General features: G+C 44.8%; 1 protein-coding gene across 12 annotated transcripts in view; it reads left to right on the top strand.

Annotated features, from left to right (window-relative positions):
* Window positions 1-5,219: 5,219 nt before the first annotated feature.
* NTRK2 (neurotrophic receptor tyrosine kinase 2) overlaps window positions 5,220-12,586 on the top strand; it is a 346,251-nt gene continuing 338,884 nt past the window's right edge. For 3 of the 12 annotated variants that reach the window (XM_070496004.1, XM_014827019.3, XM_070496005.1), the window contains exons 1-2: window positions 6,200-6,631; window positions 7,118-7,690. In XM_070496004.1, coding sequence (XP_070352105.1) covers window positions 7,479-7,690 — 212 coding nt within the window. In that variant the 5' untranslated portion in view covers window positions 6,200-6,631; window positions 7,118-7,478. Of the gene's footprint in view, window positions 5,508-6,033; window positions 6,156-6,197; window positions 6,708-7,117; window positions 7,691-12,586 lie in introns of those variants that run through there. The other 9 variants (XM_070496002.1, XM_070496006.1, XM_014827021.3 and 6 more) reach the window with 8 other exon arrangements.

Genomic DNA, 12,586 nt, shown 5'->3' with positions numbered 1-12,586 from the left:
TTTTCTTTCTTTCTTTTTAAAATAGTTTTATTGAGGTATAATAATATATAATAAACTAAACATACTTAAATGTACAATTTGGTAATATTGAAACTATCACCACAATCAGGATAACGAGTACATCCATCATCATCAACGCTTTCTTGTGCCCCTGTGTCATTGCTCCCCCAGGCTCCTCCCTGCTCACTCCTCACATCCTTCACCAGGAATCACTGATTTGCTTTCTGTCATGATAGTCTACATTTTATATAGTTTAAAAACATGGGATCATACAGTAGGTACTCCTTTTTGTCTGGCGTCTTTCACTCAGAACAATTATTTTGAGATCCATCCATATGGTTGTGGGTATCAAGGGTTTATGGCTTTTCATTGCTGAGTAGCATTTCTTTGTATGGATATGCCACAATGTGTTCGCCCATTTACCTGTTGAATATTTGGGTTGTTTCCAGTTTTTGCCAATACAAACAAAGCAGCACAAACACTCACATTAGGTCTTTGCATGGACATAAGCTTTCATTTCTCTTGGGTGAATACATAGAAGTAGAATGGCTGGATTACATGGCATGTATATGCTTCACTTTATATACTTTATATACTTTAAGAAACTGTTCTATTTTCCAAAGTGGTTGAACCATTTTACACTTGCACCAGCAGTGTATGAGAGTTCCAATTGCTCCATATTCTCATCAATACTTGGTGTGGTGTCTTTTTAGTTTTAGCCGTTCCAATTGTTGTGTAGGTATCTCATTGTAGTTTTAATTTGCATTTCCCCAACGAATAATGATGCTGAGCATCTTCTTATGTGCTTATTTGCCATCTGTATACCTTTTTTAGTAAAGTATATGTTCAAATCATTTGCACATGTTTAAAATGTTTTTTATTTTTATCGAGTTTTGAGAGCTCTTCATAAACTCTGGAAAAGCCCTTTATTAGATATACAATTTGCAAATATGTTTCCCATTTTGTGGCTTTTCATTCCCTTATCAATGTCTTTTGAAGAGGAGAAGCTACTTTTATAAAATCCAATATATCTTTTTCCTTTTATAAATTATGCTTTATCTCTAAGTATTTCATATTTTTATGCTACTGTAACTCATATTATTTTTTAAATTCTAATTCCAGATTTTTGGTGCTAGTATATAGATACACTTAATTTGTAAACATTTGACTTGTATCCTGCAAACTCAATAATTCACTTATTAGTATGAGTAGCTCTTTTATAGATTCTATTGGATTTTCTATATAGGAAATCATGTCGTCTGTTTATAAAGACAGTTTTATTCTTCTTTTCCAATCTTGAGGCCTTTGATTCCTATTTCTTGACTTATTGTACTGATTCGAATGTCAGTACAACACTGAATAGAAATGGCGAAAGTGGATATACATCCTTGTCTTCTTCCTGTTAGTTGGGGTAAAGCATTCTGTCTTCCACTTTAAGCACTATGTAAACGGTGGGTTTTTTGTAGACTCCATTTATCAGTTGAGGATGTTCCCTTTTATCTCTAGTTTGCTGAGAGTTTTCAGGAATAGATGTTGCATTTGGTCAAATATCTTTTCTGTGTCTTTTGAGATGATCACATAATTTTAGGTTTTTAGTTTGTAAGTATGATAACATACATTGATTGATTTTTGAATATTAAACTAAAATTGCGTTCTTGGGATAAACTTCACTTAGTCATCATGCTTTTGGATGTATGATGTTTTACTGGATTCAGTTTGCTAAAATTTTGTTTAGAAATTTTCCAGGGGGCTGCCCTGTGGCTGAGTGGTTAAGTTCTCGTGCCCTGCTTCAGCGGCCCAGGGTTTGGATCCTGGACGCGGATATGGCGCCACTCGTTAGGCCATGTTGAGGTGGCGTCCCACATGCCACAACTAGAAGGACCTACAACTAAAAATATATAACTGTGTGCTGGGGGGATTTGGGGAGAAAAAAAATCAGGAAGAAATTTTCCATTTATATTTATGAGGGATATTGGTTTTTTGCTTTCTTTTCTTGCAATGTCTTGGTCTGATTCTGGTAGCAAGGCAATACTGGCCTCATAGAATGAGTTGGAAAGTGTTCCTTCCTCTTCATTTTCCTGGTATTATTCTGGTGCTATTCATTTTCTGGTATTATTTTTCCTTAATTGTTTTGTAGAATTTACCAGTGAAGCCATTTGACCCTGGAGTTTTTTTTATGGGGATGTTCTTAACTATAAATTCAATTTCTGAAATAGATACAGGACTATTCAGGTAATCGATTTCTTCTATGGTGAGCTTTGTTGGCTTATATCTCTCAAGATATACATCTATTTCATTTAAGTTGTCAAATTTGTTTGCATAATATTGTTCACAATACTCCCTTGTTATTTCTTTCGTATCCATAGGTTTTCTAGTGTTGTCATTGCTTGCATTCCTGTTACTGATAATTTGTGTCTTCTCTCTTTCATTCCTGGCCAGTCTGGCTAGAGGTTTATCAATTTTATTCATCTTCTCAAAGAATCACTTTTGGCTTCATTGTTTTTCACTCCTGTTTTTCTGTTTTGTATTGCATTTTTTCCCACTCTGATTGTTATTATTTTCTCACTTCTGTTTGCTTGTGTTTAATTTGCTCTCCTTTTTCTGGTTTCTTAAGGTGGAAGCTGAGGTTACTGGTTAGAGGCCTTTCTTCTTTTCTAATATAGGCATTTAGTGTTACAAAATTCCTCCTAAATACTTTGAGATGTTTTAGTGGCACCACACAAACTTTTTAAAAAATTTGTTTAATGTCTGTTTTTTTTCTTTCCAGCTTTATTGAGATATAATTGACATATTAGCATAAATTCTGATATGTAATGTTTTCAATTTCCCTTTTGAAGTTTTCTTCCACTCTGCTCCTTTTAATCCTTTCAGAACTTCCTTCCTTGGCCTCAGGTGACTTCATCACCTGCATGTGCTAATTAGTACTCCTCTGGCAGCTTGAGAGGGACCTTCTGCAGACCTTTGGAGTTCTCTCTCTGTGCTTTTCTCTCCTCCCTGCTCCTGTGTCCTTGTGAAGTCTGACTTCTGGATTTCCCGGACTCTCAGCTCTGTCTCCTCAACCCAGGGAGCTGGATTCTGCCTGAGTTCCTTCTCCCAGAGCCACAGCCTTCATTGTCTTATGTCCATTGTCTTGAAAATTACTGTTTTGTATATTTTGTTCAGTGTGTTGGTAATTTGGTTGGGAGGTTAAATGTATTCCCTATTACTCTATTTTAGTCAGAAACAGAAGTTGACAGTATTTTTGTTTTTGTTTTACAACTCAGTTGGATGTTAAAATGAATTTATTGGGTTATTTCAAGCATTAAAAAATGAAGTGGTATAATATAAAAAATAAAATATTAGTGTATTCCATGCATTAAGAGTAAATAAGTTTTGTTTTGTGAAACTGTTTTTAGTTGTATGTACATACATGCGTGCATTGGATTGTGATAGAAAGGGCATTTCTTACTGTGGGTCATGGTGAAACCAGCTTGAGAAGCACCATTCTAAGTACATCATAATCCAGTACAGGCAGGGGTCTGCAACGCTTAGTCTCCATCTCTGCTTTGAAGAGTTCATATGATCTGGGGAAAATTATCTCTATGTCATTTTGTCCATCTGAGAAATAGTCCTCATCTCCCACAAAGCTATGGTCTAAGAATCCCTGAAATAATGTCTATGAAATATCTTGTAGGTCTTAAAATTGAGAAAGACCCATGATCCTATGAGTGAAGAACTGAATATCGATTGCCTGGTGTGTTTCAGGCTCTGTGCATGACAGTGTTGAGTTACCAGCATGGGTGAGAGGGAGGTCCTTCCTGGCCCAGTGCCAGAACATACCCGGCTCCTGGAGGAGGCAGACAGTGGGGCTTTAAGAAGCACTGTGAGAACTCACAGCACAGGGAAGATTCAGAGATGGTGGAGATGGGAAGGAGAGAGTCCAGGCGGAATCATTCAGACGGATTTGCAGGGTTAGAGGTTAAGAAAGTGAGAATGTAGAGAGCCTGTTTGAGGAATCTCAACTTTATTTCATTTATTCATCAAGCACATACACATACATATTTTCAAACCTACTATGTCCTTGAGATATATCAACGAATAAAATAAAGATCCTTGCCTTGATGGACTTTACATTCCACTGGGAGAATACAATAAACGATAAATATAATAAGTAAATGATCTGTTAGAAAAACGGCAAGTACTATGGAAGAAACAGCAGGGGAAGGGTGATTAGAAGCGGGGCCGCCAGCTCTAATTTTAAGTGGGGGATATTCAATGGGGCACATTTAGAATCTAAATATTATAGTAGTGTATATCTGTTATAATACACCTTCTAAAAATATTCCAACATAATTAGAATCTTCTGGTCTGCAAACCACGCTGAAACTGCCCATCCTTTGGAGGTTGCATTGACACTTTGCGGCCACTAGGGTGCAAATGAGCCATTTCTAACAAAAATGAGATGAGGGTGTGAGTGTGAGAGAGATGTGGGTAATTATGCACACACCCCTGCCCCAGGTATTCCGCAGGGTCAGCTCCAGTTAAGGACACTGGCAAGACAGGCGGAAGAGTGTTATTACTTTGTGACGTGGAGCAAGACATTTTTGCCCTTGGCTTCCCTTCCTTGGCACGTCCTCGCCCAGCAGGGAATGGGGGCCCAGTAGAGAAATGAACTTCAGCTTGGCCATTCAGCACCCAACGCGCGTCCAGCCGAGTGATGGTGGAGAGAGGCAGACCTGCTGGCCTGGTCTTCCGGCGCTGCAGCAAGATTTCTGGGTGCTGCGGAAGGATTCCCGCGGTTACACTTGGCGCCCAGGGTCTGTACAAAAGCCCACTAGATGCTTTCCGTTCTCTCGTAATATTTAAGGCGTCCTCGACATCTAAGCATTCACCTTGACATTGGGGTTTCTCGATCCTTTCCACTCCCAGCCTCTGTGGGCAGATTGGTGACCATTCTTATCATTTGGACGAAATCCCATCCGATCGCCATTTATCGCTCTGAGAGGTGCCCACCTTTTTCCCAGGCAGGAGCTCGAAGAGACCCGGCGAGCAGCGCGCTGGCAGGCAGGGCCGCGCGCGTCGGGCGCTGCCCGTTGCGCATCTGGCGCCAGAGCGCGCCCCCTGCGCAGTGCCCGGCACCGCCGCGGCCGTGGGTTGGTGCTCCCGAGCGTGCCGGGCGCTCTCTCCCCGCGCGGGGGCACCAGAGCCCTCAGAAGTGTCAGGCACTGCGGTGCATTTTCCCAGTTCCCTTTTAAATGACTGCGGAAAAACAGACTCTCCGATCCGCAAATGGGAAGACGGATTCTCAGACAAGGCTTGCGAATGCCCCGCAGCCATCATTTAACTGCGCCTGCAGAGCAGTTAAGGTTTGTCACCCGACCCTGCCGGATCGCCTCATTTGTCTTTAGTGAGACCCCGAGGCTCTGCCCGCGCCGGGCTTCTCGGTAGCTGGATGCATGTCGTGCTGGGGCAGCGCGGGCGCAGGGCACGCGTTCGCGCACACCCGCGCACACACGAAAACGCGCAAGGTACGGCAGGGGAGCAAGGGCTCGGGGTGCCCTGCGTGGGGGTGGGCATCGCGGGGAGTGAAGCTACAATCTGGGAATGGCTGCATCCTGCCAGGTTGAAGGATGAGAGAAAATGACGCGGCGCCACACACCGGACAGGCCAGTGTTGCTGCCGCGCATTTAGAGAACCCAATACGAATCAGGCGCGCTCCCTTCCCCTCACATGTCTCTATTTCCCTGGCGTGTGGTGCCAGAAAACGGCAGGAAAGAGACCCACTTAGAGAGCTAGTGTTGCGTCTGGAGACTCCCCTCCCTCTGTAAAAGCACTAACAGGAAGACCCTCCAAAACCACGGATCCCCAAATAGATGGCCCGGAATGGGGGCGGTTATCCTTGGTTGCTAATGCTGAACACGTTTTGGTGTTTACAATATTTATTTATTTTTAGGCTTGCTCGCCCTCCCTTTTAGGCAGGATGGGAAAGGAGAACGCAGTGGGGAGGGAGAAGGGAGGGAGGATTCCTATAATAAGAATCAGCGCATTTTTCAGAGCTGAACCGAGCCGGGTTTCCATTTCAAAAAAGGAGACAGCCTCTACTGCGAATGTAGAAGAGACCGAGGTGTGAATTAGGGACCAGGAGGCGTCGATCGGCGGAACGGTCCATCTCAGAGGTACCTGGATCTAAACGCAGTCACACACACACGGGCGCCCCCACACACACAGGCGCGCGCGTCTACACGCCAGGATGTGTGCGTGTGTGCGCGTGTGTGAACTCCCACATGCTGCTGCTGTCTGCTTCTGGCCAGTGGCACCGATACCTCCCTCCTCCCCGCTCGCCCCCAGCTTCCCCTCCCATCCCTGTTGCTTTTGTCTGGAGGGTGTTATGGGTTTGTGTGTGTATGAGCGTGTGTGTTTTTGGATTTCAGACTAATTTTCTGGAGTTTCTGCCCCTGCTCTGCGTCAGCCCTCACGTCACTTCGCCAGCAGTAGCAGAGGCGGCGGCGGCGGCGGCGGCGGCTGCTCCCGGAATTGGGTTGGAGCAGGAGCCTCGCTCGCTCCTTCGCTCGCGCTCTCCGCGCTCAGTCCCCGGCGGCAGGAGGAGCCTGGACCCAGGCGCCTCCGGCGGGCAATAGGCGCCGGAGCCCGGGTGAGCAGCGCGGACAGTGTCCTCCGTCGTCTCGGCCCTCGCTGTCCCCCCTGGGGCGGCCGTGGCGGCTCCCCAGGTGGGACGCGCCGCGCCACCTGCCCGCGCCCCCTGCGCCCAGCGGCCGTGGTGGATTCTGCAGCATCATTCGGAGGCTCAGTCTCCAAGCCATCGCAGCCGGCAGCCTCCGCGTCCCCTTTTAAAGGGTCCTTCGCCCGGCCTGTGCCATGGAATTCTGTCTTAGGGACCCTTGCCCTATCTCCCCTCCCTCGACCACAGGCTTAGAGAAAGGGTGGGCACACTGGTGGCCCAGCGGTGTAGTGCCATCGAGGAGCAAGTTTATTTCTGGGGCTGGAGCTGGGCACTCATCCATCCACAGTCTCCTGGTTGCGGTCGGGGTGGGGGTAACGCGAGCGCGGAGGGAGAGTGCTCCAGTTCGTGGTGTATGGGGTCCTGCACTCAGTCTTATGTGTGTCTGTTTGTTCTCAGCCTGGAGGTGCGTCCCGGATCCCAGTGTACGTCTAGCAAGGAGGCTGCGCCCCAGAGAGTCCGTGGAGCGCCGCCGGCTGGTGCCCGGCGCGCCAGGCCATGCAGCGACGGCAGCGGCGGAGCTCAGAACGGCGGTAGCGCCCCCTGTGAGGCGGCCAGAGATGCCCCGGCCGCTGTAAACGGTGCCGCCCGCCAGGACACGCTCAGCCCCGGACACGCTCTGCTCTGCGCGCCCGCGACGAGCACCGAGTAGAGAGAGCGGCGAGCGCTGTGAAGGCTACCTAGCACTGGGAGAGGAGGCCAGCCGGTGCAGCGCAGGGACACTACTCAGTCTGACTCCGGCTGGCACTGGCGGCTAGGGATGTCGTCCTGGACGAGGTGGCATGGCCCCGCCACGGCGCGGCTCTGGGGCTTCTGCTGGCTGGTTATGGGCTTCTGGAGGTCAGCTCTCGCTTGTCCCACGTCCTGCAAATGCAGCGCCTCTCGGATCTGGTGCAGCGATCCTTCTCCTGGCATCATGGCATTTCCGAGATTGGAGGCTAACAGTGCAGACCTTGAGAACATCACTGAAATGTGAGTTCCTGGTGCTCTTCTCTTTCCTTCTCTCATTGCCCCTGGTGCTGGGGTTGACCAGGCAGGTCTGTCCCGGGCATGATTGTTGTCTCAAGTCGGGGAGAAGTCAGAGATGAGGGATGCGGGCCTGGACCGTCTTTCAGTTACCTGTCTGTTTCACAGGCGTGGGGCTGCTAACGCGGGGAGAAGCGTGACAGTTTAAAATAAGTTTTAAATATATATGTCAATGATATAAATATATATATATTCCTGGCAGGAAAGGATTCCATATCCACTTTCTATTTCGAAGGCCTACTGAGTGTGCTTCAGGTTTACCCATATACAATAACTTAGTTTTGGACATTTTCGTTTAATAAGGTGCTATGTGTGTGTTGTGTTAGGAGAAATTCCAGTAATATTTACTACAAAGGTTGTTAAAATAATGAACTTTTTGAAATTTGTTGAAGGAGGTTAGAGTCTCCCCAGTAAAGCTCTCTCCTCCTTTCTCTGCGCTTTGCAGTTCACCGATTTCCCTTTTCATTTAATATATCAGATTTTGCTTAGGAGATTGCATCCAGAGATGGCCTTGAAAATGATCTGTAAGAGGAGAAGTTCTGAGTGTTGAAATGCACTCGCTCAAAAGAGAAAATGTGCTCTTGGAAGCCTAAAAGCCTGGTCTGATTTAATTTGGACTTGACTTGCCAGAGATATAATTTTGAGGCCATTTGGATTATAAATCTTAATTGCCTATTGAATAATTTCCCAAGACTAGGTTGGATGATAAAGCAGTGTGTAGTGCTCTGATGAGTGCTGTCTTTAGCATGGGACCTCTGTGCCCCTGGAAAAGTGTGAGCTTGTTCTGGTCTGAGAGAGAAGCAGTGTTGTGTATTTCTGTCCTTCTCTTCTGAGGCCTTGTGACAAATACATTACCAAGTAGGAATTCACCAGTCCTTGCTCCAGAATTCCCCATCACCTCAGCTAGAGGTGTTTTATTTTTTTCCTAAGGACTTTGTCCTTTTATGAACATGAGATTTTATTTGTCCGTGTTGAGGGTTGTCAGGCAGAGTTTCTCCTGGTTTTCCTAAGGGTGTTTGACACAGAAGTAGGCAGCCCCGAAAGCAGAGCTGGGGCTGTGGCCTTCCGGTTGGCGAGTGCGCATGCTTTTCTTGCCCCCACAGAAAACGCACTCCCTGTTTCTGCCAACATAGTTGACCGAGATAACCTGTTTTTTGATGTAGGTAAGAGACTTTCCTAGTGTCTGTTGTTTGCTCTGCTGGCGATGCTCATGTTATAAGGCTCGGGCGGAAGGAAATGACAACAGAACAGAGGGGAACGTGCAGGCCTAGCTTAGCTGAGATATGCCGGGAGCAGCCAACTGTCAGGCTGGATCCAGGATGCTTGGGTCTCAATCTTTTTGGCAAGGATAGCAGCAGGCAGGGCCAGAGAGGGCCGGAGAGGCACAGTGGGTAGGGCCCCAGCGGCACTGATGGAGCCCCACCAGGGTAGTCAAAGGGTCTGTGGCCTTTGTAGGGTCTGTGTCTCTTTCATGAGACGGGGTGTCAGTAGTGGGAGGGAGGAAGCCGTGTGGAACTCAGAGCTCTTCAGACTACTGTGAGACCACGAGGAGTGCCTTTACACAGCTGGGTGTTTTTTGTTTGTTTGTTTGTTTTTAAATTCTGTTTTAGATGATAGATATATAATGAAGGAGGAAATGAGATAGGGCCAATCATTTTCACTTCAACATTTGTTTGACTTTAATATTTTTTAAGACCATAATTGGAGGAAAGAAAATAAAACTCCCCTTAAGTTTAAAAAATAATATTTTAAACCTTTGTGGTCTTAGCTGCCTGATAGATATGAAATCAATAGCTTTGAGCAGAGCTTTCTTATATCTATTCTCATAGTTACTGTTGTCGTGCCTTTTATATCTGATGGCAGCTTCCCATTGTCAGTCTTTTTAAAATTGATTTTGTTTTATATTTACCCAAGAATTTGTCACAGCTATTCGTTCAATAACGGCACTCCCAATTTCTACTCTTATTTGTTTCCCCCTTTTGATCTGAAAATCCACTGAGATGGAAGGAATCGAGAGGTGTGTAGGGAGGAGCGTTCGGGGGGAGCTGGATTAGCTGGGCAGCAGACGTGAGCTGTGAGAAAAAGTCCGCAGTCTGCTCAGGCCCTTGGCTTGGTGGGAGCCCAGCCCGTTTGTGCCCTCGTGTCTTTATCCGTAAAATGTATCAAAATCCTTGTTTGGAAAGCACTTCATATGATTATTTTGAATTCTGCTGTTTTGATATCAAAATGACATCAGTGGATGAGCCTGTTTCACTCACATCCTTATATGACACCATCTGTGCGCTTTTTCTTACATATTAATATTTGCGCGAACAGCTTTTAAATTCCTGGCCAGGGGATGCCAGCTACAGTTGGAACCACATTACACAATTTTTTTCTTTTACTTTGTTATTAGACCCAATGGAATTCCTAAAATAACCTATTTTAAAGTTCTAGTTTAATGATGTTTAGTTGAAATTACGTTTCTATTTTTTTAAATAGGAATAATGTAAGTAAATAAACTATGATTAGAACTTGCTGAAGCAACAGCTACTGTATCATTTAAAAATCGTATATCTTTTCGTATCTATATTGGGAGAAAGTACCAGCACTGTGCCTTTTACGATTCAGAGAGCCTGTGGTCGACCATTTGAAAACTGTATGCATAGATTAATTAAGAGAGAGACTTTTATTTTTTATCACCATGCATATTTGAAGCCAACTTGACATTTCCTTTTCAGAGCCATTGTTTTAACGTTTTATTAAAAATCTTCCCATGACAGTATGTGTCTCACACCTTTACCCACTAACGTGATCATCTCTCTGTCTATAGATATTCACCACCCCGCCCAACGCCACACTGCTGACAAGTGCCAGCTTCTGTTGTTTGGGGACAGTTTTACCGAAGCAGTGCTAAATTAAATTTAAAAACAATGCCCTTGTCACATGTAAGTGGAATTCGAGAGTAGAGCCTGTTGTTGGAATTATGTAATCAGCCACTTAAACCTTAGTTGTAGCAAGTGGCGAAAAGCATCACAAAGGACAAGGTCTGTCTCACCAAACTGGTGAAAGGGGTGGTTAAAGTAAGTCGTGCATTTTTTTTATTGTGATCAAGAATATATAACATAGTATTTACCTTCTTAACCATTTTTAAGTGTACCATTCCGTGGTGTTTAGTACATTCACATGGTAGTGAAAGGGCACACATTTTTATATTGCCCACTTTTTTAATTTTATTTTTGATGAGGAAGACTGGCCCTGAGCTAACATCTGTTGCTAATTTTCCTCTTTTGGCTTGAGGAGGATTGTTACTGAGCTAACATCTGTGCCAGTCTTCCTCTGTTTTGTAGGCGGGATGCCTCCACAGCATGGCTGATGGGTGGTGTGTAGGTTCACGCCCGGGATCCAAACCTGCGAATGCCGGGCCCCTGAAGTGGAGTGTGCGAACTTAACCACTACACCACTTAGCCAGCCCCCTATGTTGCCCATGTTCTGTCAAGCCCAGTGATAACCTTTTTTTCTGAATTTATTGGATTGTATTCTCTGATTTGGGGGTAATAGTTGGAGACAAGTCTAATATTTTCCTCTTAGTACAACAGAAACAGAATTTGCAGTTTCTGCTCCAGAGCTCCTGTGTGTATTTTATTGTTGGCTTGGTTAAGCGGCTGTAATGTTATGTCATTAATACATTGATTTTGGCACCCTCACCTTAGCAAGCTTTTCCACTGCAATTAATTGTACTAAAAAACTCTGGCGTTTATAAGCATTCAGTGAAAGACATCAGCTTTGGTTATTCTGGTATTTACTTCTCAGCCCCTCCACCGGGGCTTCTGGAACTTTGGATTATGCTTTGCATGCACTTAAGAACCACAGTGCAAGTTCTGAGTGTGGGTACATAGGCCACACTGGACCTGTTAATAAATAAGGCAGTCTCATTTACTTCATTCATTATTTAAGACAACTTGCAAGCTGGAGTTGAAAACATGCCATCTTCATAGTGAAGGTATTTACAGAATACAGCTCAGCACAACTATTTGCAGTCTTGTTAGTTTCAATCTCTGCATTACGGAAGGTTTTATTACATTGGGTAAAACAATTGAAAAGCCCGTAACCCTTCTGACCCCACTTGCTTCCACCTCCCTCCTTTCCGTCACCTCTCATTGACTGTACAGGAAAAGGTGTGTGATTTTTTTTCCTTCTCCGAAAAGTGATATTTCCTTATGGGAATTCAGAGCACTAGAGCTAAGAGAACAGCCTGGGTTGTGTTATTACAAGCCAGTAATGGGAAGTTGAGATAATGTGGTCACAGCCCCCCAGCGCTGAGCCGAGTTCTGTTTAAGCTCTTTCACTGTTTCTATCCCATAAGCCTCTGTTTCTGTCTGTTTCAGTATTCTCTTGTAAAGGCATTTTCTAAGCTGAAAACTTGGCTGAACAGTTGAGAGTCGAGGTCTCTTTCTCCCTAGGAACACTCTGTATGATCTCTTTGACTATATCTAGGTCGTAGGAGTATAAAACCTAGAGTTTTTGTTTAGCTGAAAAAGGGAAATTGAATTTCTTTTTTGGTTTCTTTTTCTTTCTTTCTTCTCTCTCTCTTTTTCTTTTTTTTTTTTTGCCTTTGTTACTAAGCAAGTGGCTCCAGTTTTAACTCATTGCTCATCTTGCCTGTTAGAGAAAGAAACATCATCAAACCATTATGAATCGCATACACAGCTATTATTCCTCAGACTAACTTTCCCACTTCGCTGGAGCCTCTTGTGGGGTCAAAAGCCGTAGGGTAGGATGTGGTATTGAACCTGCTGCCCCTTGGAGCAATGCCGATTTTTGGTTCCTCTTGATATTTACAAATCAATTGGATGATTTTGG

This window comes from Equus asinus, chromosome 23, assembly GCF_041296235.1.
Source record: "Equus asinus isolate D_3611 breed Donkey chromosome 23, EquAss-T2T_v2, whole genome shotgun sequence".
In the NCBI taxonomy this organism is placed as follows: Eukaryota; Metazoa; Chordata; class Mammalia; order Perissodactyla; family Equidae; genus Equus; species Equus asinus.
The sequence above is the reverse complement of the archived record's forward strand: the minus strand, read 5'-3'. Positions and strand labels throughout refer to the sequence as shown.